Source organism: Amblyomma maculatum, chromosome 1 (assembly GCF_055883805.1).
Source record: "Amblyomma maculatum isolate TAMU_Amacu chromosome 1, ASM5588380v1, whole genome shotgun sequence".
NCBI classification, from domain to species: domain Eukaryota; kingdom Metazoa; phylum Arthropoda; class Arachnida; order Ixodida; family Ixodidae; genus Amblyomma; species Amblyomma maculatum.
This window is the reverse complement of record NC_139344.1, coordinates 33,183,807-33,205,338: the sequence shown is the minus strand read 5'-3', so window position 1 is coordinate 33,205,338 and position 21,532 is coordinate 33,183,807. Positions and strand designations below refer to the sequence as shown.

Sequence of the window (21,532 nt, the reverse complement as noted above, 5' to 3'; positions counted from 1 at the left end):
CTGGCCGGGGCTCTACCGCTCCATCCAACAATACATTGCCGCATGTGAATTGTGCCAGCGTCGAAAGAAGCCCACAATTTTGCCTTCAGGCCATTTGCAGCCGATCCTCATACCCGCTGACCCGTTTTCCCGTGTAGGTGTTGACCTTCTTGGGCCCTTTCCAGTTTCCGCCTCAGGGAACAAATGGATCGCCGTCGCCACCGATTATGCTACGCGGTATGCTATTACCAGAGCCATCCCGACCAGCTGCGCCACAGACGTCGCTGACTTCCTCCTAGAAAACGTGATTATACATCATGGTGCCTCTCGTGAACTACTAACTGACCGTGACCGTTGCTTTCTGTCGCGAGTGGTTGACGAAATTCTTCGTTCGTGCTCCGTCCGCCACAAATTCACCACAGCCTATCACCCCCAGACCAACGGCCTCACGGAACGCCTAAACCGTACCCTCACAGGCATGCTGTCCATGTATGTGTTTGACGACCCCCGGGATTGGGACGTTCATCTACCCTTTGTGACATTCGCCTACAATTCATCTGTCCATTCTACCGCTGGATACTCTCCATTTTATCTGTTATTTGGCCGACACCTGTTACTGCCCTTCGACACCTCACTACCCGCGCCAGACGCCACCAGTACTTACACCAGTGATGCCGTAGCCCGCGCTCATTATGCCCGCCGGATAGCTCATGCCAGGCTCTCTGCATCCCAAGACTCTCAAAAGTTCCGGTACGACAGTCGCCACCGTGATGTCCACTACAGTCCTGGGTCACTCATCTTGCTGTGGCTCCCGTGCCATCGCGTGGGCTTGCGTGAAAAACTTTTGCCCCGTTACACAGGCCCTTATCGAGTTTTGCGCCCCGTGACCAACGTCACATACGAAGTTGAATCTGTGCCTCCTAAGTCCTTGTCCACAGCGCCATCCTCTGAAATAGCGCATGTGTCCCGCCTGAAGCCCTATTATGCACGTTCTGTTTCACACACGTAGAACGCACCGGGACTGTGCTTTTCCTGAGGGGGGGTAGTGTTACTGAGCGGTATTCGCTGGTCGTGCTGACGAAAAAGAAGTGCGACAGACTTCCAGAAGAAGAAGACGCAGACGAGTGCTGTGCTGTGCGAGTGCTGAGCTGTGATCATCCTCAGTGGTGTGGACACCTGCCGTACTGTGAATATTTCCCGTAACAATATTGCCACCTGACGGTTCGAGGTAGCGCTTGAACGACAAAGAAGTTGGAGACTCTCGCGCGCTTCGGCTAGTTAACCCCTGTGGACTCTTGAGCTTGTGTCTTCGTGCTACCGTTTCTCGGGAACCTCTCTCTTGACTGTGTGTATCTGCCCCTGTTGCCGGTACCCATAAATCCCTGTCTTCGTGACAGTTTTGGTGGAGCCGCTGGGTAATTGTCCTCTCAATGTCGCACACCCCTCCGCGAACCAACGACACCGAGCTTTTGCCTGTGGACACGCCAGTTCATCGCGTCAGCCGGAGGAACCTGGGCCTTCCTCCCGAACACGGGCCCTTGGAGTCCACTTCAACAGCGAGCCTCCGGCCAGCCACGCAAAGCACTACGACAGTCATGCAAGGTACTCCTGTTTACGTTCAAAACCCCCGAGTGCCGAAATCGTTCCATGGCACTGCGCATGAAGACGTTGAGGATTGGCTAACTCAGTTCGAACGAGTTGCATCCTTTAATCAGTGGGACGACAACTTGAAGCTACGGAACGCCACTTTCTGCCTGGAAGACCATGCTTTGACATGGTATGAGAACCGAGAAGGCACAATAACATCATGGCCTCAGTTCCGCCGTCTTATCGTAGAGGCGTATATCAGCCTGGATAAGCGCGAACGAGCAGAACGTGCTCTACAATCTCGAAAACAGATGCCAAACGAGTCCGTCATGATGTATGTTGAGGACATGACGAAACTATTTCGACGTGCGGATCCCAACATGTCTGAAGAGAGAAAGCTGCGCCACCTCATGCATGGGGTTAAAGAACAGCTTTTTGCTGGTCTTGTACGTAGCCCACCAACTACAGTTACCTCATTTTTAACAGAGGCGGTCACCATGGAAAAGATCCTACACCAGCGCCGCTCGGCGGTCTACGACAGCCCAATCCTCGCTACGACTGCTGCCGAGCCTCTTACAGCTGCTGTAAGAAATACTGAACAGCTCCAAGATCTTATTCGTGCGATTGTACGCGAGGAACTGCAGAAGGTTTGTGGCACGTTCCAACCCAGGGGTGATTCTCTCGCACATATGATCTGCGAAGAGATTCAGCAAGTCACGCAGCCATCTCTGCATGTTGCTGAAGCTCAAAGTACCCCTGTTCCTGATTATTCTCGTCCGACTTACGCTGAAATTCTCCGACGCCCAGTTCCCGTCCAAGCTCCGTTGTCTACGTTACCACCAACCCAGTGCATGCCCGTCCAGCAGCCAATGCAATACATTCCTGTACAGCAGCCTACGCGGTACGTGCGGCCACCGCGATCAAACTTTCGACGAACGGACGTCTGGCAGGCCCCTCGGAGCCGCCGCCTTTGCTACCACTGTGGGGAACCTGGTCACATTTTCCGATGGTGCCCTTATCGGGAACTCGGACCGGAGGGTTTTTACACCAACGCACCTAGACGCACGTTCGGACAACTACCTCGTGACATTGGAGACAACCTCGCACAAGAGAGCCTCCGGATGGCGCGCCGACAATCCAGGTCTCCATCCCCACGTCGGCAAACCGCTTCAACAACTGGTAACTTCCCGCGAGCACCGCCTGGTCGCTCGCCAAGCCCCCACCGGGAAAACTGAGTAGCGCGACCTCCGGGGGCGGGGCCGCTAATGGTCAGCACAAAGAAGTCCCCCCAATGAGAACAGATATAGATTTTGGAGCAGAAACGACAGCATTTGGTTCACGAGACCGGCTATCGCTGGACATCCCTGTGTGCATCGATGGTCATAATGTCAGCGCTTTAGTGGATACCGGAGCAGACTTTTCGATTTTGAGTGGGAAACTGGCAGCGACCCTTAGGAAGGTTATGACACCATGGTGTAGCACGCAAATACGCACGGCTGGGGGGCATGTAATTACTCCTATTGGACAGTGCACGGCTAGAATCCAGATTCGTACGTCAACGTTCGTTGTCAGCTGCGTCGTTCTCCGGGAATGCTCTCGTGATTTGATTCTCGGTGTGGATTTCCTGCGGGAATATGGCGCCATCATCGATCTCCGACAGCGAACGGTCTCGTTCTCAACGGAGAAAGCGGCTGCCAGCCCCACCGATGGCCAACGTACGTGCGCCCTACGGGTTTCAGCCGAGTGTGTTTCAGTGCCTCCCCGCTCCAGCGTGTTTGTGAGTGTTGTGTGCGACGGGCTTCGTCACGGGCCGATAATAGCTGAAAGCAACCGTTCTCTTTTATTTTCTCATGGCATCTGTGCAGCTCGAAGCTTAATTATTCTCAATAATGGTCACTCTGAGCTTCTCGTTACGAACTTCACGAATGAATCTCGCCACCTCTATCGCTCTACTGCCATCGCTTTCGGCGAACTGTTAAATGAAGTTTCTGAATGTTTTGCGTTTGACGTTATCGATACTCCCAGTGTTCTAGACCGCATCGATGTTAGCAGTGACCTTTCTTTCTGTCAACAACGCGCCCTGCGTGCCTTACTGCTGGAGTACGCCCCGTGCTTTGCCTCATCATCGAAAGTCCGGCAAACTTCTATCACCAAGCATCGCATCTTAACGTCTGACGATGCCCGACCTATTCGACAGCAGCCGTACCGTATTTCGGCCAAAGAACGTGAGGCAATTCGGACACAAGTCCAGGAAATGCTTAATGATGATGTTATTCAGCCGTCTAAAAGTCCGTGGTCGTCGCCCGTCGTGTTGGTTAAGAAAAAGGATGGCACGCTGCGTTTTTGCGTTGATTACAGGAAACTGAATGACATCACAAAAAAAGATGTATATCCGTTGCCCCGTATCGACGATTCACTCGATCGACTTCGATCGAATCAATGTTGCCCGAATTTGGGTCAAAAACGGCCACCAAAACAACCATTTTCTGCGAGGCGTAGCTCCCATTTCATGCGCGCCATCGGAGCCATCTTGGTCTCATTTGGAAGGGCTGCCTTTTGTCTTCAAATTGCCTCCTCTGCTGTTTCCATTCGCCCATTGGTCGCATAAAAATAGCAAAAAAGAAAACGCGGCTTTCGTAATTCCATTGGCTTTCGGGGTGCACGTGACGGCAGGGTGTCATTGAATTGGTGGAGCTGGCTGGTGGCATCTGCTCGGCGCGCCTGAGCCGCGGGGAGACTACGAAGACGTGACGCCGGTCACGCTTGTTTCCGAATCTCAAGGTGCATTCAGGGCAAGATTTTGGGGACAAGAGAAAAAAAAATTGTTGAATAATCAATCTCAAGTGATGCCATGCCCTGGCTCTGTGCGCTCAGGCCGCCAAAAGTTGCGCACCAAACGATCGAGCGTATGAGCCTGAAGAAGGCCTAGCGTGTCACCCAGCACGGGAGACTGCTGCTACTGCCGGCGGTCGCACCTGCCGCGACACTGATATTGCAGGCCACAGATGGGCAGAAAGATAAGCTCAAAAAAGAAAAAGCTTGAACTCACGGCAACTTCAGCAACAAAGCGGTAGTCGGATTGTTTTCGTGACGATGGCGGCGGCGCGGCGGACAGACCACTTGGCGAGGCGGAGTTCACGATCATCAGATGTAAACAGTTTACAGAGACTGGCGTAGTGTAAAACATATGGCGGCGGTATTCGCGTTGAAAAAGGCGATCGTGAATAAGAAATCATGGTGCGTTATTTGCGGGGACACATCGTTGTCATAGAGCTCGCCACACGTTTGCGCCGACCGGATCGCGTTCATAGTCTTTGGTGAATGCGCTTGCTTTCCGTGCAATGCAGAGCACTGGGAAGCAGCAAACAGCTCCAAATAATTTTTTTCCCGCAGTGAACATTCCTCACCGCGGTCTTGATGCAAAAACGGGGCAAGACGACGTATGCGGAAAAAAAAAAAAAAAAATGTTGCTGCCTGCATGTGACTTGCACAGCCAAAAAAGTGACAATTGAACGTGCTGCAACTGCAAATCATAATGAAAGAGGTGACATTTGGACATTGTAAAGCAAAGAGACTACATCCCTGAGAGTTTCTAGCCATTTTAAATTGTAAATGTGTGCATTGCATCAGTAAATACCCCGTTTCTTTTTTTGCTCTTTTCTCACAACATGCATTGTTGACCAATTGCAGTTTTGCGGCCTCAATATCTCGGCACTCAAAGCACATAGAGCTGAAATTATTTTTGCAATGGGAAGCTGAATGTATGCTGTGTGAAATGCTGGAAACAAATTTTTTGTTTTTGAAAGCTAAAATTAATTATTTTGGTGGGTTTATTCCCACTTGGTACACAGACTTTGTATACTGAAATTAAAGAGGCTGCAAAATAAGTGCTAATTAACACATTCGGCAACTGCTCCTATAATTTCATTCTTTACTCTTCTGGCTACCTAACCATGCCTTAATTTTAAGTTTTTAACAACCAATTATTTCAAAGTTTAGGCCTTAAACAATGGAAGCTAATTAATATTTATCTTGCAAACTAATTGGGCTACAGGAAAACGGATTGCATATTTGAAGCATGCATAAAAAATTAAGTAAGGCTGTGAATCTTTATTACAATTTACCAAAAGATAACAAGAAAACTAAGACCCATTTCCCCCCTTAAGGGGGCCCTTTCGACCAACTCATGGATGTGTCTAAAGAGTATTTCATTACTGGCTGCCTGGGCTTTCCCTGTAAAAGAAAAAAAACTTCTATTCTTGAGCAATGGCACTGTGCGCTTACCTGATTGTGACACTGGGCTTCGACCAAGGCTAACTTGGTCTGGGCCAGCTCCAGCTCGAGCTGGCGCAGCTGTGCGCTCTCCTGTGGTCGGCCACAGTCGCCAGCCGAGGACTTTTTCAGCTGTGGCCAGCCATGTTCATCGATGGCCCGCTCCACTAGCGCTGCACAAGCGGGGCACGCAGCAACTTGAAGCAGTCCCAGGGAGTCCTTGGCCCTCCGCTGCTCTCGCTCCAACTGCTCGCTCAGCTGGCGACAGATCTGCACGCATTCTTCGCGTCACTAACTTCTAAGATAGCGTGACGTCTGAAACAAGCGCGCATTCTGCGCGACAAGAATGTCCCCCACTAAACTTCTTCCGGAGCTCCAATGAGCAAACCTACTGGCACTACAATAGTGACGGGGTAAAATCGTCGGGGTAAAAGTAAATTCTGAATGGTAAAATAGAAAGGTGGGTTCATTATGCAAGTAGTACAATACCACAAACAGTACTAATCTAATCTCACTGAAGTTAAGGTAGTTGGCTACCATGATGTTAGCACCTAAGCAAATGACGGAAGTCAGGCGATGGTGGTTGGTAATCTTCGGTCAGGCTGATGGGGCATCGCATGATGGCAATAGCGTGTGCAAAATGAGAATGCCAGACTGCAGGCTACCCCTGCCTGCCAGTGCACTGGCAGAGCATAGTGCTCGCCGTAGGTGCAGTGACCCCAAGGACATCAGTTTGGCATACGCTTGCACACCCGTACCAAGCACTGCATCACACCAGGCATTGAAAAAGGGGACACTCTAGGTGCACCTTCATGCATCATCACTCTGTCGGTATGAGCACCACATATATCTGGCAAGGTCATATCCGAGCCCCAAAGTTTGCGCTGCTCCCGTCTTGTACCACGCACACCAACAGACCGGCTCTGGCATATGCACATAGTATGTCCCTGCACGTGCCGTACCATCAAAGCTACAGCTCGCTGTGTTTTGGCAAAAGCCACCATCTATCATAAAAGGTCTATTTTTGTTACTGGTACACTATAAATTCAATAATCTCGAGATTAAAATTAGAGCTGTTGGTTTAAGTTGCCTTCAGCAGCGAAGCATTCCATGCGAGGGCAGCTACAATCTTTCAGACAAATAGGCAGCTTTACCACGTGACAGCAGTGTCATGTAAAAAGACCAAAGGCCATTTTCAAGTGGACTTGATGATCACCTCGTAACTCTGTTCTAGAGCGCGAACACTGCCTCTCATCAGCCGACCTGACCGACCGTGCATGAGCCATTAAAAGTGCCCCTTGCATGGGCGCAGTGCGCAGTTCAGTAGCCGATTTTCTGGACTCCAATAATTCAGACTTGTGCAATATTTCAGACTTCATTTAGGAACCGTCACATGCCTCATAGGAACGTGTGCATTTTCACGGCCAACATTTCTGACTGTAAGGTACAAAAGTTAGATTTTTCGGGCTAAAATAAGCACCAGCAATACTGCGGAGATCATTTTTCAGCCAAGAGCTCGTGTTTTTTTTTTTTTGCTTTGTTTTTTTCAGGCATGATGTAGACGCGAGCAGGCATCGCTATCACAACCAACCAGTTTTTCGCAACCATAAAAGGCGGCATCTTGGATTTAAACAGAGTCATTCGGATAGACTAGCCTTGCTATTTATTCATCGTTTCCATCTGAAGTAGTGGTAATAGCGGTATGGTCTTTGTTGTCAATGTGATGGCCAACAAAGAGCATGCAATCGGATTGAAAATGAAACACGAGCAGTGCCTGCTGTGGCTTTGATGATGCCGCTAGGCCGCAAAGCCCCCCCCATTTCTTTCTCTTCCCTTGTTTCGCTTGATTTCTTCCAAAGATTTCCATCTCGCAGTCTTCGCGACCGTCATTACCCAAAACTGAATGTTATTGCTTCTAATAGAGCGTACATTTGTTTGTGGCGTGACTAGCATCGACTGTATATCCAAAAAAGACATGGTCAACACTTTTCATGCAGAGCACTGGTAAAACATCAGTCTTTATAAATGCACGCCATGTTCCTTGAAAACTACTGAAGACTAACCTGCTTGTATTCAGCCAGGATGGCAGTGTTGCGCACAGCTTCAGCTTCAGCTGTCTGTAGCTCACGCCGGCACATCTCCTTCAGCTGTTCAAACACACACAGAAAAAAAAAAGAGCAACTTGAAAATTGAGAGAAAAAACGAACATTGCATTAGTTCCACAGTGAGGGTCTGACATTCGTAAAAGCAAACAGCAATTAAGTGAGTTCGCTGAAAATTGCACATTCCTTTCCTTTCTTTTTTTTCCCCTCCAAGTGCAGGCTACAACAACAGTAGATGATTTTAAATAAATGCACTGCTTCTGGTCCCTTTTGGATACAATTATTTTCCTGCATATAGTCGGATTAAAACTAAAGAATATGTAGCCTTGACACTTCGACACATAAACCTGAAATACTGTCTGGGCCAATTGTAATACAACTGCTTATAGCAGAGGGCTAAATATACAATACTACACAACAACTGTCTTTAAGACAAGAAGAAAAGCTACATTTTTCACATACCCTGCAGCATACAAAACACCTTAACACAAACTACGGTGCACCACTCGTAGAGCACAATTTGAGATTTTTGATGACCTGAATTCTTTGTTGTGCACTGAAGAGCTAGAAAAGTAATATTTTTATATTTTGATTCCATCACAACGGGGTTAACAAGCCTGTTTTGATAGAAGCAAAATGGGCATAGCAGTCAAGCATTCAACCCCCGCACCACCGCAACAGCGTAACAAAAGCAGATACATATGCGCATGTTTGTGCACACGGTATACTAAAACATGCCCCTGACTTGTTTCGCTGCTTTTGACTGGAGCCCCTAAAATTGTGAACGATAATTACTTACCACTTTCGACAACTAGAAAAATGAAAACAACATTCTATACAATTAGCAGAACCTAGATCGTGTAATGATTCCCCCCCACTTAAGGTTTCTCTCTTTAATTAGTGAGTTTTAGTTAATTTGTTGTATAATTAAGAGTTTTGCAGCAAATTGAGTCAGCCGCACCTGACAGTTTGTTCTTGCCAATAAATATATATATATATATATATATATATAATGTCACGCGCCTTCGTAGAACGTCGACGGAAGATGAAAAAGAGCGGTCGGGTAGATCGGTGAAGAAGAAGAAAGAGCAAGGGCAGAGGAACGTTTGTACGCTTCGCCGCAATCCTCTTTGTACCGATCCCTGTAAACAAACCCCCCGTGCGTACAAAGTACGTAACATCGCGTACAAAGTACGTAACATCTTGGTGGAGGTGCAGGGTAGAACGACGTCGAGGGGAAGGTGACCTGCGCGGGCGCTGGGGTGGCGGCGTCACACTACGATCAGATGCAGGAGATGAATTCCGCAAATGTGTCGAATGGTGTGAGTCCCCAGTAGGCATAGTCGGGGATTGTTGTTGTTCGGTGTGCAGCCGTCCGTGAATGTTCGCGTGGGGTCGGTAATCTTGTACAGTTGGAAAACGACGGCGGCAGTATCTAGCGATATGCCCCGCAATGCCACACCTGTAACACCACATATACATGAAGGAAAGAAGCCACCAGTCGGCGAGGCCAAGGAAAGCGTTGGGGATTCTACTTTGTCTTTTTTGTTTAATTTTTACTTCGGTAATCACATAAATTAGTTATGTAATCTATTCAGGGGAAATATAGATAAACGCAAAGTCGAAGAAAAAACAACGTGCCGATGGTGGGAACCGAACCCCCGACCTCCGAATATCGCGTCCGGTGCTCTTCCAACTGAGCTACATCGGCTGCTGTCCCCCCTGCTACTTTCTTGGGTATTAAAGGGACACTAAAGAGAGAAAGGAAGTGGGTTTGCATCGATAGAATGCCAGTTCCTGATTACAAAAAGACCACTCTTACTGAAAACAGAGCTGTTATAAGGTAGTAAAGAAGAATAACAGAAATACAGGTATCGCCACAACAGCGAAACGGCCGAGGCTCGCAACTACAAATCACGTGACGCGCTAGGGATCCGGAGGCTGACAAATGCGAACTACGTTGCATGTTTGAATGCGGTAGTACGTTTTTTCTCAAACATGATAACACGCTTTTATCATACGTAAACGACGGCGAAAAGACAACGTAAACGTTGCAAGACAAGTACAAAAATATACTTAGAGGCACCACAGGCGCCCACTTCAGTTTTGGTTTATGTTTCGGCTCAGGCATTTCGTGCGCACTCGGATAGTTTGTTTGAACCTGCAGCGCCTGAATTACGAGCTTGGAGCAGCAGATGCGCCTTGATGGTTCCCATTTGAGCATTCGGAGGCACGAGCGAGCGAAATCCGCTACCGCCGACAAGCTCCTTCGTTCACACTTCTGCGCCAACAAATCGCCGCCGTTGCCGCTTCGACTGCGACCTGACCGCTTGACTGCAGCTACGTACGCCACGAAAAGCATACATATGCTAAGTACCAAAGGAAAAACGCATTATCATTCAATTGTTCACTAAATCATGGCACATCTGACCAACATATACTGCGTCAACAAGACCTTCAACTTGCTATTTGCAGGCGTCGTAAACAAAAGGGGCATACTTGCCGCCCATACCAAGGAGAGCGTCGATATATTGCGCTCGTCGCCCGGCGAAAAAAAAAAGGGCCTCGGGTAAAAACTAAAAACTAAAAATAACGAAGCACCAAAAATACAATACAAAAGGTTAAAAAAAAAATCGATTTGTAAAAAAAAAACAAAAAAAAAAAAACAAAAAAACACCAGAAGCGGTAAGAATCGAACTAGCTACTGTTTGCTCTGTAACGTTCGGCGCTAACCGCTCGGCTACGCCGCGCCACAAGGACCTCGGAAGTATTTTTAGTTTTTATGTCATCGCCCAATTTACAATAAAGTGTTTCTGCTGCTGGTCTAAAAATTGCAACTTCTTGATCATCGGCGCATGCTGCCTGCTCTCACGTCTTGCAACTAATGTTCTGGATGCCTATGCGCACTATATTGTGCACTGGATCCATTTTAACGTGGAATTTCACAGCGCTGGCAAATGTAGTGGCGCCGGCACTTCGGTCATGTTCTGCTACCGTGGACGTAATTTTCGCTGAACACGGAGCTGTAGCACAAACCTTGAAGGAAAAAAGTGCGACGAAGCTTCAAAACTGACAAGCGCAGCAGCGAGGACACTATTTTGCTGGTAACTAAATCTTATTTGTATGTAAACATGTCAGGAAGCGTTGCGATGACCGAGGGCTCGGTTTGTTTATACACAGTGCAAGAAGGAGCGCAAAAGCTTGAGAAACATGTAAAGTATTGTGCATTACAAGCGCTCTATGTTTTTTTTTTTTTCTTCCTTTATGGGCCCATCGCTCGGTAAATAACTCTTCATCGTTTTATTTATTTCAGCTGAGGCCTTCATTGCGAGTACGCTGTTGCCAAGTTGGCCCTTGAGGGATGCGACGCCGCGGGCCGCACCGGCTCGCTAGCTATCACGGAGTCTCCGCTTACGTCATAGTGTGCGTCACTCAACTCCAACTACGTAGTTGGAGGCCACAGTTTGAATTCGACCAGCGGGAACAAGAAAAAACCTCATCTTCTTATCGCAATATCTCAGCAATTATTCGATTTTTTGCTGCCGGATATGCGGCGACAGTGTCACCAAATGTAGTTTATTAGATTTTCATACCATCTTTGGCTGTCTTTAGTGTCCCTTTAATGTTGTCTGTATACGAACCTTGAGAGTGTTCACCAGCGCCACCCTGAGCACCCTCAACCAAAGCGGCGGACGTGGCACGTCCTGTGTTACCGCCAGCGTCACGTAGAATGTGATCAAGAGCGAGGGTGAAAGCTGTGCTAGAACCCTCTTACGCTACCTATGGCTTCAAGACTGCCAGAACCGAGACCCCCGTAAGCTATAAGCAGATAAATGAAGGGGAAATGAGGGTGCTCGTTATAATACATGAAGGAAAGAAGCCAGCAGTCGGCGAGGCCAAGGAAAGCGTTGGGGATTGTACTTTGTCTTTTTTGTTTAATTTTTACTTCGGTAATCACATAAATTAGTTATGTAATCTATTCAGGGGAAATATAGATAAACGCAAAGTAGAAGAAAAAACAACGTGCCGATGGTGCGAACCGAACCCACGACCTCCGAATATCGCGTCCAGTGCTCTTCCAACTGAGCTACATCGGCCGCTGTCCCCCCTGCTACTTTCTTGGGTAATAATGTTGTCTGTATATTCGGAGGTCGTACCAGCATATAATACGAGGTTTTTTTCCTGATTTTATCATGTCAGATTTCCCCCTCTTATATGCGGATCCAAAAAAAAATTCAGCCTAAATTTGCTGTTCAGGCTTCCAGCGAGTGGAGCCGCTATCTAGCGATGACATCGGCCGGCTGCTTCGATGGTTTCGGTTTCACCATGCTGACACCACGATCATTGCGACCACAGTGCCCGTGAACGGAAGCAGGCAGAGCACACCTCGCACGGGTTTCTCACGGCCTCTCCAGCCACGCTGTCATGCCCTATGGCCAAATCGGGGACGCTTGACCAGTACCCCCGAGGAGCGCATCGGTCACACTTTTGAGAAATGCGGGATATTGTGAAAAAGATTTGACAAAAAGCTGTCTCTAGCAAGGGACTCTCGACAGACGGTACACGAACCGGACAACGACGATCGCGAAAACTCCAAACCTGAAAACACTTCCGGGGCACACACGTGGCGCACCTGTGCGCGGTGCTAGACGCGACAGGCGCGAGCGCGGCGCATGGTGGCCCGCTGCTCGTGCGCTGCCGTCTCGCGTCCGAGCTGGAAGCGACCTACTGGTTTTAGAACAGCCGGACGACTGATTAGCGGGGCAAATGTGAGGTGCTTTTCTCATCACGGTGCGTGAAATTCTCCGATCGCGCGTGTCGGTGCAAGAAGGGGAGCGATACAGCAGCGGCTCATGAAGGTTCATTCGTGGCACTAATGTCGCCTGGTGTGTGATAGCGTTGGACGCGAAGCCGCGGAATCGCCTATGATTCACGTGACAACCGTGAAATGTTGCGCAAATAAATACCTTATTTACTCGCATAATGAACCCACTTGTATAACGAACCTGCCTTCCAGTTTTGACACTGAGAACTTAAAAAAAAAAGCAAAAAAATGTTAGCGCGTCTCTTCTTTTCACGCGGTCGCCGTCCAGTGTATTTCTTGGCAGCGAGTCAGATTTCCCGCAGCGACATCACTTGGCAGAGTGCCAGTGGCCTTTGTGGGAGTGCCATGGTAGAATTAGTATGGTAGCGTAACTCCCATAGAAGCCTGTGTGTCGACTCTGAGCGAGGCTTTAGTTTCCCGGCGCCCCCTGCGAACTATGAGGCACACACGTGACGTTGCTTGTGACGTCACAGTGACATACTTTTGGCAGGGAATTTGACAGTCTTTTTACTTATGATCGAAAAACAAGGCCAACAACGACGGAGGCAGAACGATGCTCAGATAAGGCAGAAAAATGGACACTGTAACTGTTCAGCCAACTTTACTTGACATGGATTTCTACTGTCAAGTTTTATGTTAACTGAAATGTTACGACATCTTCAACCACATTATCATAGCATCGTTCTGCCTCCATCGTCGTTAGCCTAGTCTTTCGTCGTGTGTCATGTAAACGCATTCTGGGGCTTATTTCTTTGGGCACATTTGTGAACAAGGGCCTTCAAGTGAATTCGGCAAGCACATGGATAGAATCACATGGCTTGAGGGATTTGAAGCTGTGCTGCATGAGTGAAGCTGTGCTACATAGAAAGCCAGGCTTTATTAATTCACGATTACTTACATAGATGCTTCACGACAATGCAAATCTTTAAGTGTAGGTAAGCGACCACCACTCATTCGTCACGGTCTTCATGAAATCCTCGTGATAACAAAACGACCTGAGCGTAGGTCTCCAAACGAGACCTACGCTCGGAGTAACTAACGCTAGCACTAGAACACCAACCTGTAAGAGCTTAGGTAAGCAATTCAAATTGGGATTGCTAGTATTTAGAAGTTAATGTGTCTGAGAAGTGAAAATATCTACGATACAGCTTCGATCCAACAAGTCTCGCCCTGTTCCCGATTCCATTATTTTACTCGCGCTTCATTTCCCACTGAGAGGAGTCAATGTGAGGCTACAAATTTACAACTTAAGCATTTAACATGTTCATGAGAAAGATCCTATTGACAATAGGAACATTCCTGTGATAACAGCTAAAGCACATTCAGCGAACGTTGGTGCAGTAATACGACGCAGTAAGCAAAACACGCAGCAAAGAGAGCGGAACGGAAGGCTTTGCGCAATGCGACATGCGTCTTGGGGGCAATAAAATCTCACCTTCACCGTTCAATTAAAACATGCAGCGATACGCCGCTCATGCAGACATGTATTCGTAAAACAAGCCACCACTTTTGCGACGTGCCTGGGAGGCCGAGCTGAGCCGCCGAGCTGTGACACAGCATTGTCCCATCGTCCGGAAATGCGCACATGCAGCGGCAATCAGTTTCTCATCGAGCACACACAGTTTTCACCTTGCTGTAAAGCTCTACCGTAACCAGCAGAATGAAATACTGACTGTTTGGTACAGATAACCCACTCTGTACGCAGCACGCAACGATGAACGTTGAACCGGGGCCGATGACGCACCCATTCCGTGGATGAAAAAAGCTTTAGTCTGAGCCATATCTGAGCTTTGGGCAACTACGCAGCGGATACTAAATGGCCGAGAGAGGCCGTTAGAAACAAGTTAAAATATTATAAATGTGACATGTTTTTTTCTTACGCAAGAAACAAAAACTGCATTCATTCCTGAGCGCGAATATTATGTTTACTTTCTAGTTCTTTGGAGTTCTGGCAGATCTTATTTTCTGTGCTTTAGTAATTTGCCTCACAGTTCGCAGGGGCCCTCATCGAGTTGATGCCGCTGGCAATAGACAGCTGCACACGTTTTCTTCTAAGTTACGCAACCATTTGAATTGACCTTGGGAGTGCCGCCCGCGGTGGCTTGCTCAGCTGGTCCAGTTGCTCAGTGCCTTCACTTTATCAAGCAGTGACTGGGGTGGGCGAGTTCACTGCCTCAAAATTATTGGAACCTGTGTAGCAGCAAACGCCTTTTGAAGGAAACGATGCTAAATGCCCGCGTCCCGCGTCATGATCACGGCTGACCGCGTGCCTTCTTTCACGACTGATTGGGGGGGAAAAAAAACAAACTTGTTCCTGCTTACTGAAACCTCCTCTCAAACTGACCTCAATGTTTCATGAAAAAAAAAAAAAAAAAAAAAAAAAAAGTGGGTCCATTACGCGAGTACTTCTGCTGATATCTCCTCGCTCGCAGTATACGCGGATGAAAACTTTTCTTTTTCCGTATTTGCTATTCCGAAATTACACTTCGTATCATATGCGGGTCCGCATTATACGCGGGTTTTTACGGTAATCAAGAGCGCATTTGCAAAGCACTTTTTTGCATTCAGGCGAAATTCATGCCTTGTTTGTTTGCTCCTTTTTCTTTTGTGTCATTCCAAAATTTGGTCAAGCTCTATGTGGGTTGGTAATCCACTCATCCACCAAGTATATGTTGCAAAGCTAGCACTAGTTTGAGAAAAAAGAATTGCACCAATTTTTTCTTTCTACCTTACATATTCTTATGCCTTCTCCCAAAAGCTGCAAGGGCGTTCATTCATGACCACTGAAGTAGCGTGCGTTAAGGGCCACGCTGCTACTACAATAAGCATGTAACCAATATATACAGAAGCATTCCAGAACATCTGAAGATTAACAAAACAAGCGACTAGACTAGAAAAGCATGCCCACAAAAATTGATGCAAGCAAAACAATAACCACTGGGAGTTTCCAGCAAATGCCCAAAGCGTACCTGGCCCACTTCGGTGTCCAACCGACGCTTCTCTTCTTCCAGCTCTGCCAATGCGGTAGTGGCTGTCTGCAGTTCCTTCTCAAGAACATCAGCTTTCTCTTCAGCCTACAACAGAAGAACCAACTACACATGAATTTTTTATAGCATGCATTGTGTACAAGAACTGTGCCACACTTTTCTCATGAACATTATGACCAAAAAAAAAAAAAGCTATTTTAAAACAAAATGGAAGATTGCAAATTGCAAGGGTGTCATCGAACAATGAGCAAGACATTACACTTGGCCCAACAAACTGTATTCAGACATAGAGGGCCTTGATTATGCATAAAAAGATTCCCAATACATTCAATATCCTACATAAGAAGGTTTGGCAAAGTGTAACACCTATGCATCAAAACTAGCAATGTAAGCAGAGTTCTTCTAGTGTTTGTTAAAGGCCTCACAGTTAGAATCAGTCTTTTTTTTAATAAGATTTTTAGTAACATTTTAATAACACATGCACATGCAACTAACGAACTTGGTAGGATAAAGAAACAAACCATGACACTGTGCACTTATTGATGTAACACGTTGCCGAGGCTTGAAACTGACATATTTCAATCATAGAAATGCTCTGAGAACAGCTATCTGAAGTGAAGACTCGAGATAATTCAAGCAAACTTCTTTGTCTACCATTGAGTTCTAATAGGGAAACCTAGCTAAAGTTAGGTTGCGTGGCAGCAGCAGCAGCACATTTCTCTCGTGGCGGTGAACAGTGAAATGTCGAGTTGCCACCGGAGCAGATGCTCGTCTAGCTTTCTGTGCATGTGCAGCGAGTATGTTGCGCGAGGCAGTATTTTCATGATGACAGAAGAAGCTATCCGGCCGAAGCAAGAAAGGGAGTACGAAGTACTATTGTGCCATGGGCTGCTAAAACAGTACACGAAACACTACAGAACGAGACCAACCTACGAAACTAACAAATTATACTCTGTCAGCTTCTCTGCAAGGCTTCTTTTCAAACAAAGAGGCTTCGTTCCAAGACATCTCGCATCCTTTGTGGAAATGAAACTGGCCAAGTTTCCCCTTCTGCGTAAACAAGGGAACGTCCCTAGTAGACCAAGATGGCTTGGAGAAAGGTGTCGAAAGGGTACGATGGTTTAATACCGTGCCTAGAAAACGAAGGGTCCAGAAAACTGTCCCAGCGCATCTCGCTCTTCGGGCGTGACTGGTTTTAGCCATTTTACTACGCCTCGTCATTGCTTTATTAGTGCTCTGAAGCCCATCGAATCAAATGAAATCAGGTGTGTGACGTCCGCAACTCGCAAGAGTGAATGCGCCTTGTAAGTAGGGGTTGCACTTTTCGGTTTGAACCGAAAAGCACCGATAAAGGTACGCCGAAAGCATTTTAAAAGGTTCGGTTTGAACCGAAAAAGGTCAGCACATTTTCGTGGACACCGCAAACTCTCGGTGACGGGAGAAAGTACAACAGTGCTCAATCCAGGGACATGATGTGGGACAGTGGGATCGTTTGTTTAAGTACAGCGGATGAGTGTTTTGAGGCCTTGTTCATGGCCTCAAGAATGAAGAGAGAATGGCAGCCGTGCTTTCCGACCCTTAAACATGTCAAGCGTCCGAGGAGGGGCGCTTGCGGCAAGGCAGGCACTTCGAGGGGCGAAGGCTAGACCAGAGCATTTGCAGCGGAAGTGCTTCCAGGAAATCGCGAAAACCAAAGCCCGCCAGTTCCTTGCCATGTGACACTTCTCAGACACAAGCCGAGAGAAGCGCATTTGTTTTTTTAACTGATTTGGTTTATGCAAGAATTTGATCGTAATAAATAATATTTCAGTTACTCTTTTGTCTAACGAGCTAATTTGTTTTACATATGAGTTTTGTCACAACGCCATTTTTCATCATGGCAATATCATTTTCTTCTAGGAGCTTAGCTGTATTTATGACCAACTGTACATTAAATAAAGGCACATAAAACATCATGCAAGAAAAAAAAATGAGAACACTATGTCACTGTTAACTGTAAACAGATGTCTCTTATATCACCAAAAAAAAGCCAACATTTCTTCAGCAGAAAATAATATTAACCGAAAAAAACAAAAAAAAAAAACAAAAAAAAAAAACGAAAATTGTATTTGCAAATAAACACTGAAAAAAGTCACAGCCGAATTCTCTGAAAATAAAAACCGAAAACTCCAACCCCTACTTATAAGGGACACCTGCCACTTCTCTTCCGCAATGACCAAGAAAGTGTCGGAAAATGAGGTCTTCTGGCCAGAAAGCGAGTCTTGCTGAGAAGCTGACTTACAGATTTCTGCAAATTGGTCAATTAAAAAAAAAAACACACACAAAAAAAAACAAGTCTCATGAAACAACCTTTCGCTCCACAGGTTTTATGAGTACACAGTGAATATTTTCAAAGAAATGATTCGTAAGCATTGCATAAAAACTAGAATAAATGAGGGTAACAGCATATGCCTGGCTTCGCCGAGCTTGAATCTCACCTGCATCACAAACCAGCGAGAGAGCCGCATGTCCCAGCGCATGGAGCATGCACGTCACAAACACATCAGGCATTTCAGTCTGCTGGCATTCTTGGCCGTATAAGAACACTTCTTTCGCTTTGTATGCTTATTATTTGACCGCACACAATCTGCTTTATATTAAGGTTGAAATATAACTAACCAAACCGTACAGTATATAGCGAACAGCACAATGAACAACAACGATCAACGAGTGTGCTGCTTTATTTCAGAGTGCTGGTAGAATTTTTGCATATTTAATTATAAAACGAACTTGCCTCCAGGTACACATCATACATATGATGTTGCTCACTTAGGAAAATGCATTTCGAGGTCAAATGTGACTCATCGTTGCCAATCGTCTGCTCTACACAGTAGATGAGAGTAACGAAGTTTTTTCCCTTTAATTATGCAGAGTAAGCTGCCTCTATATAGGAGAAGAAAAGTGGCGAGGAGCGCTAGTAACTAGAAAAATTGGTTTAGAAGCAAAAGTGGACGATTTCACCTATCAAGTAATATCTCGTTGACATTAAAGGAGTCTAGACACCTAATTTTTGGGTTCGTGTTTTATGCTTTGTAATGATGCGTAAAATATTACTGTACACGGATCACCACGATGAATTTTTTTCCTCACCTGTTTCGGTTTCAACAGCCGAGTGATGGCTGTGACGTCAAAGTCAAGTCTAGGTCACGTGACGGGTGAGAAAGGAGCGAGATAATCGTTCCTGCGTCTTCTGAATTCACTACAATGATAATGTCAGCCTGCCTCAAGAACAGGAATCACAACAAGTGAAGAGTCAGCGATTTATATCGTGGTCATAGGCGGAAACCACGTGGCGATCTATATACAGGAACGCCTTAAGCATTATTAACAAGAAAAATGCCACAAAAATTCCGTGTCTATACTTCTTCAAGTTTACAACAGCGAGAGGTCTATTATCGAGTCGACTGTAGGCATCCAAATGCAGTGGTTCACCAACACAGCTGTTAAATCTCCAGGCTCACGACATGTACGCGTCATTTGCCAGCTGGCTCAAGCTACTGCCCCATTCCTGTTCTGTCAAAGGACAGCATCCTTCTGGTTTGGAAAAAGAAAAACAAGGCTAAAATGAGGCAATCACTCACAGCATCTAAGTCCTTGCGCAGTTGGATCTTGCTCGTCACCAACTCATGAGCCAATTCATCATTTTCCCGCTCCAGGCGCAAATTGCTCTCCATCAGGCGCTGCTTTTCTTTCTGGAACAAAAAATCAGTAAGAGAGGCTGAGTATTGTGAGGATACCTTGTTCAAACACAATGAGATGAATAGGGCTCTCAGGGGTAATTCAAACTTCCAACAGAGATGTGAACAAACAGTCCATCTAGCCTTTTCCATCTAGCCAGTCCATCGAGCCCCCAGACTGGGCACACAATCTTTGTCCTAAAAAAAAGAAAGTATGATACACCAGCTAAGAATTTGATGACAAATTCGGCGCTGCTTGTAACAGGATTACCTAGAGCCAATGTCACAATGCTGCTTAAACATTGCATACATTTTAGCAACATTGTATGGGTATCACCAAGATATTGCTTTGTTGAGCTCTATTCATTGGTGTACTGAAAAACCTGCATTACGAATACACCTGCTAACTTGACTGCCAGAATATACAGTTGAGACCATTTATAACGAACCAAATGGTCACAGAGATCAAGTTTGTTGTATCTGAGGTTCGTATTAGCTACTTCCTACTACAGCCGGAAATGCAAAGTTGCGCAAAAGTGACACTTATGATCTTTAAAAGGCCTGTTGTGCATGTCTACTTCTTCATGCGACTTGCTAAGCTTCTTTGTGCCAATTAACAGCTTTAGAAATGTGATATTACCAATTACTAACTGGTGGTTAGGAATGCATCATTAATAGTCAATACCTAGAGGTAGGTCAGTTAACGATCTTTGACCAAGATCTTTGACCACAACAAAGCTAGCGCAACACACTAAGCTGCCTGCTGTAAGAGTTACTGACTCCATGCTGCAGAACTGCAGGATTTGGAGAGACGATTGCGCAGGCAACAACAAGGTGTACCACACAAATAGCATTCAAAGTTCTCACTGCCAGTACCTGATCATTGACTGCACACGGTGGTTTTTCAAAGCTGACACCATCACAATTTTGCTTCAAATAAGACCATCCGACAAACGTACACACAGATTGGCATTGCAGCCAGTTAGTGCACACCTGGCCAAGCGATTTCAATGCTTTCCTGTTGCATTTTTTGGGTCCCCAAGTTGGTTGTGAAACAGGTGCGATGGTATCACAAAAGTGGGCTTTTTTGGTCACCAAGCTGGTGGAAAGCGTACATTTTTCAATGATGAGGCCGAATTTTTGCGTCTCCTCGTTTGCTAACCAAGTTGCGCCCATAGTTGTTCACCGTATCTGACACACAAGCCGCTTCCCAAATGAGTGTTCTGATGGCAGCGCTAACTTCATTAAAACAAGCCAGCATTCGTTATAACTGTGGCAACTGAAAGCGTGCTAGACCGTTCCTTCGCATAAAATTATTACGCGCCCATTTCTTTTTCGACAAAACCGCACACATTGCTGCCGAGAGGCATAAGGTGCTACTGTAAGGTGATGTTGCACGCGTGAACCAAGACACCGTTTACAAGTGGCCCATGATAATAGAAGCATGGACCCTTTATTATTATGTCTGCCTCGTTAAAATTGTAACAATTTTTTTTGCATTGTCTAATTAAATGGTAATGTAATTCCAGTAACGTAAAACATAAATTGGTAACGTAAAACACTTATTATTAGGCAAATTTTTAGGCGTTGGATTTGTTTTGTTTTTTTTGGTCACAATCAGCCGTGTGTTTATCTGTATGCTGACCTGTACATTTCGATTCACTGGCAGCTTGCTCTGTATAGAGAACCAGGTAGAAACCACGAGCCTGTACGAGTTACAATAGAGGACAAGAGCATGAATGTTCTATAAATGCTGTAAGGGTCAGTGCAGGTGACACAAAACGGATGCACAGGAGACTTGGGAACAGCACAAGGTGGAATGGGGTGCGCATTAGTGTGGGATATGTTGATCATGGTTGTATGTGGACAAGCGCGAGACGTGCATGGCGGTCAGTGCGTGAACGGCGGCACGTGAAGGATACTATCAACATGATGTGTGCGACTGTATGACCTCCAGCAACGAAATAGATATGCTTTTGACAATTCTCAGTCACAGACTCTGCCCTCCTAGTGCCAGGTTATCATGAAAACCACATGGAAATGAAAATTTGAAATCATAACAAA

At 46.3% G+C, this 21,532-nt stretch overlaps 1 protein-coding gene across 1 annotated transcript in view; it reads right to left on the bottom strand.

Annotated features, from left to right (window-relative positions):
- The window catches only part of GAPcenA (GTPase activating protein and centrosome-associated), an 83,229-nt gene that overhangs the window by 15,351 nt on the left and 46,346 nt on the right, over positions 1 to 21,532 (bottom strand). Inside the window, exons 19-22 of the mRNA XM_084587936.1 lie at positions 19,373 to 19,483; positions 15,735 to 15,839; positions 7,902 to 7,985; positions 5,851 to 6,108 (exon numbers count right to left, since the gene is read on the bottom strand). Of these exons, the coding sequence (XP_084444062.1) occupies positions 5,851 to 6,108; positions 7,902 to 7,985; positions 15,735 to 15,839; positions 19,373 to 19,483 (558 nt within the window). The remainder of the gene's footprint in view (positions 1 to 5,850; positions 6,109 to 7,901; positions 7,986 to 15,734; positions 15,840 to 19,372; positions 19,484 to 21,532) is intronic.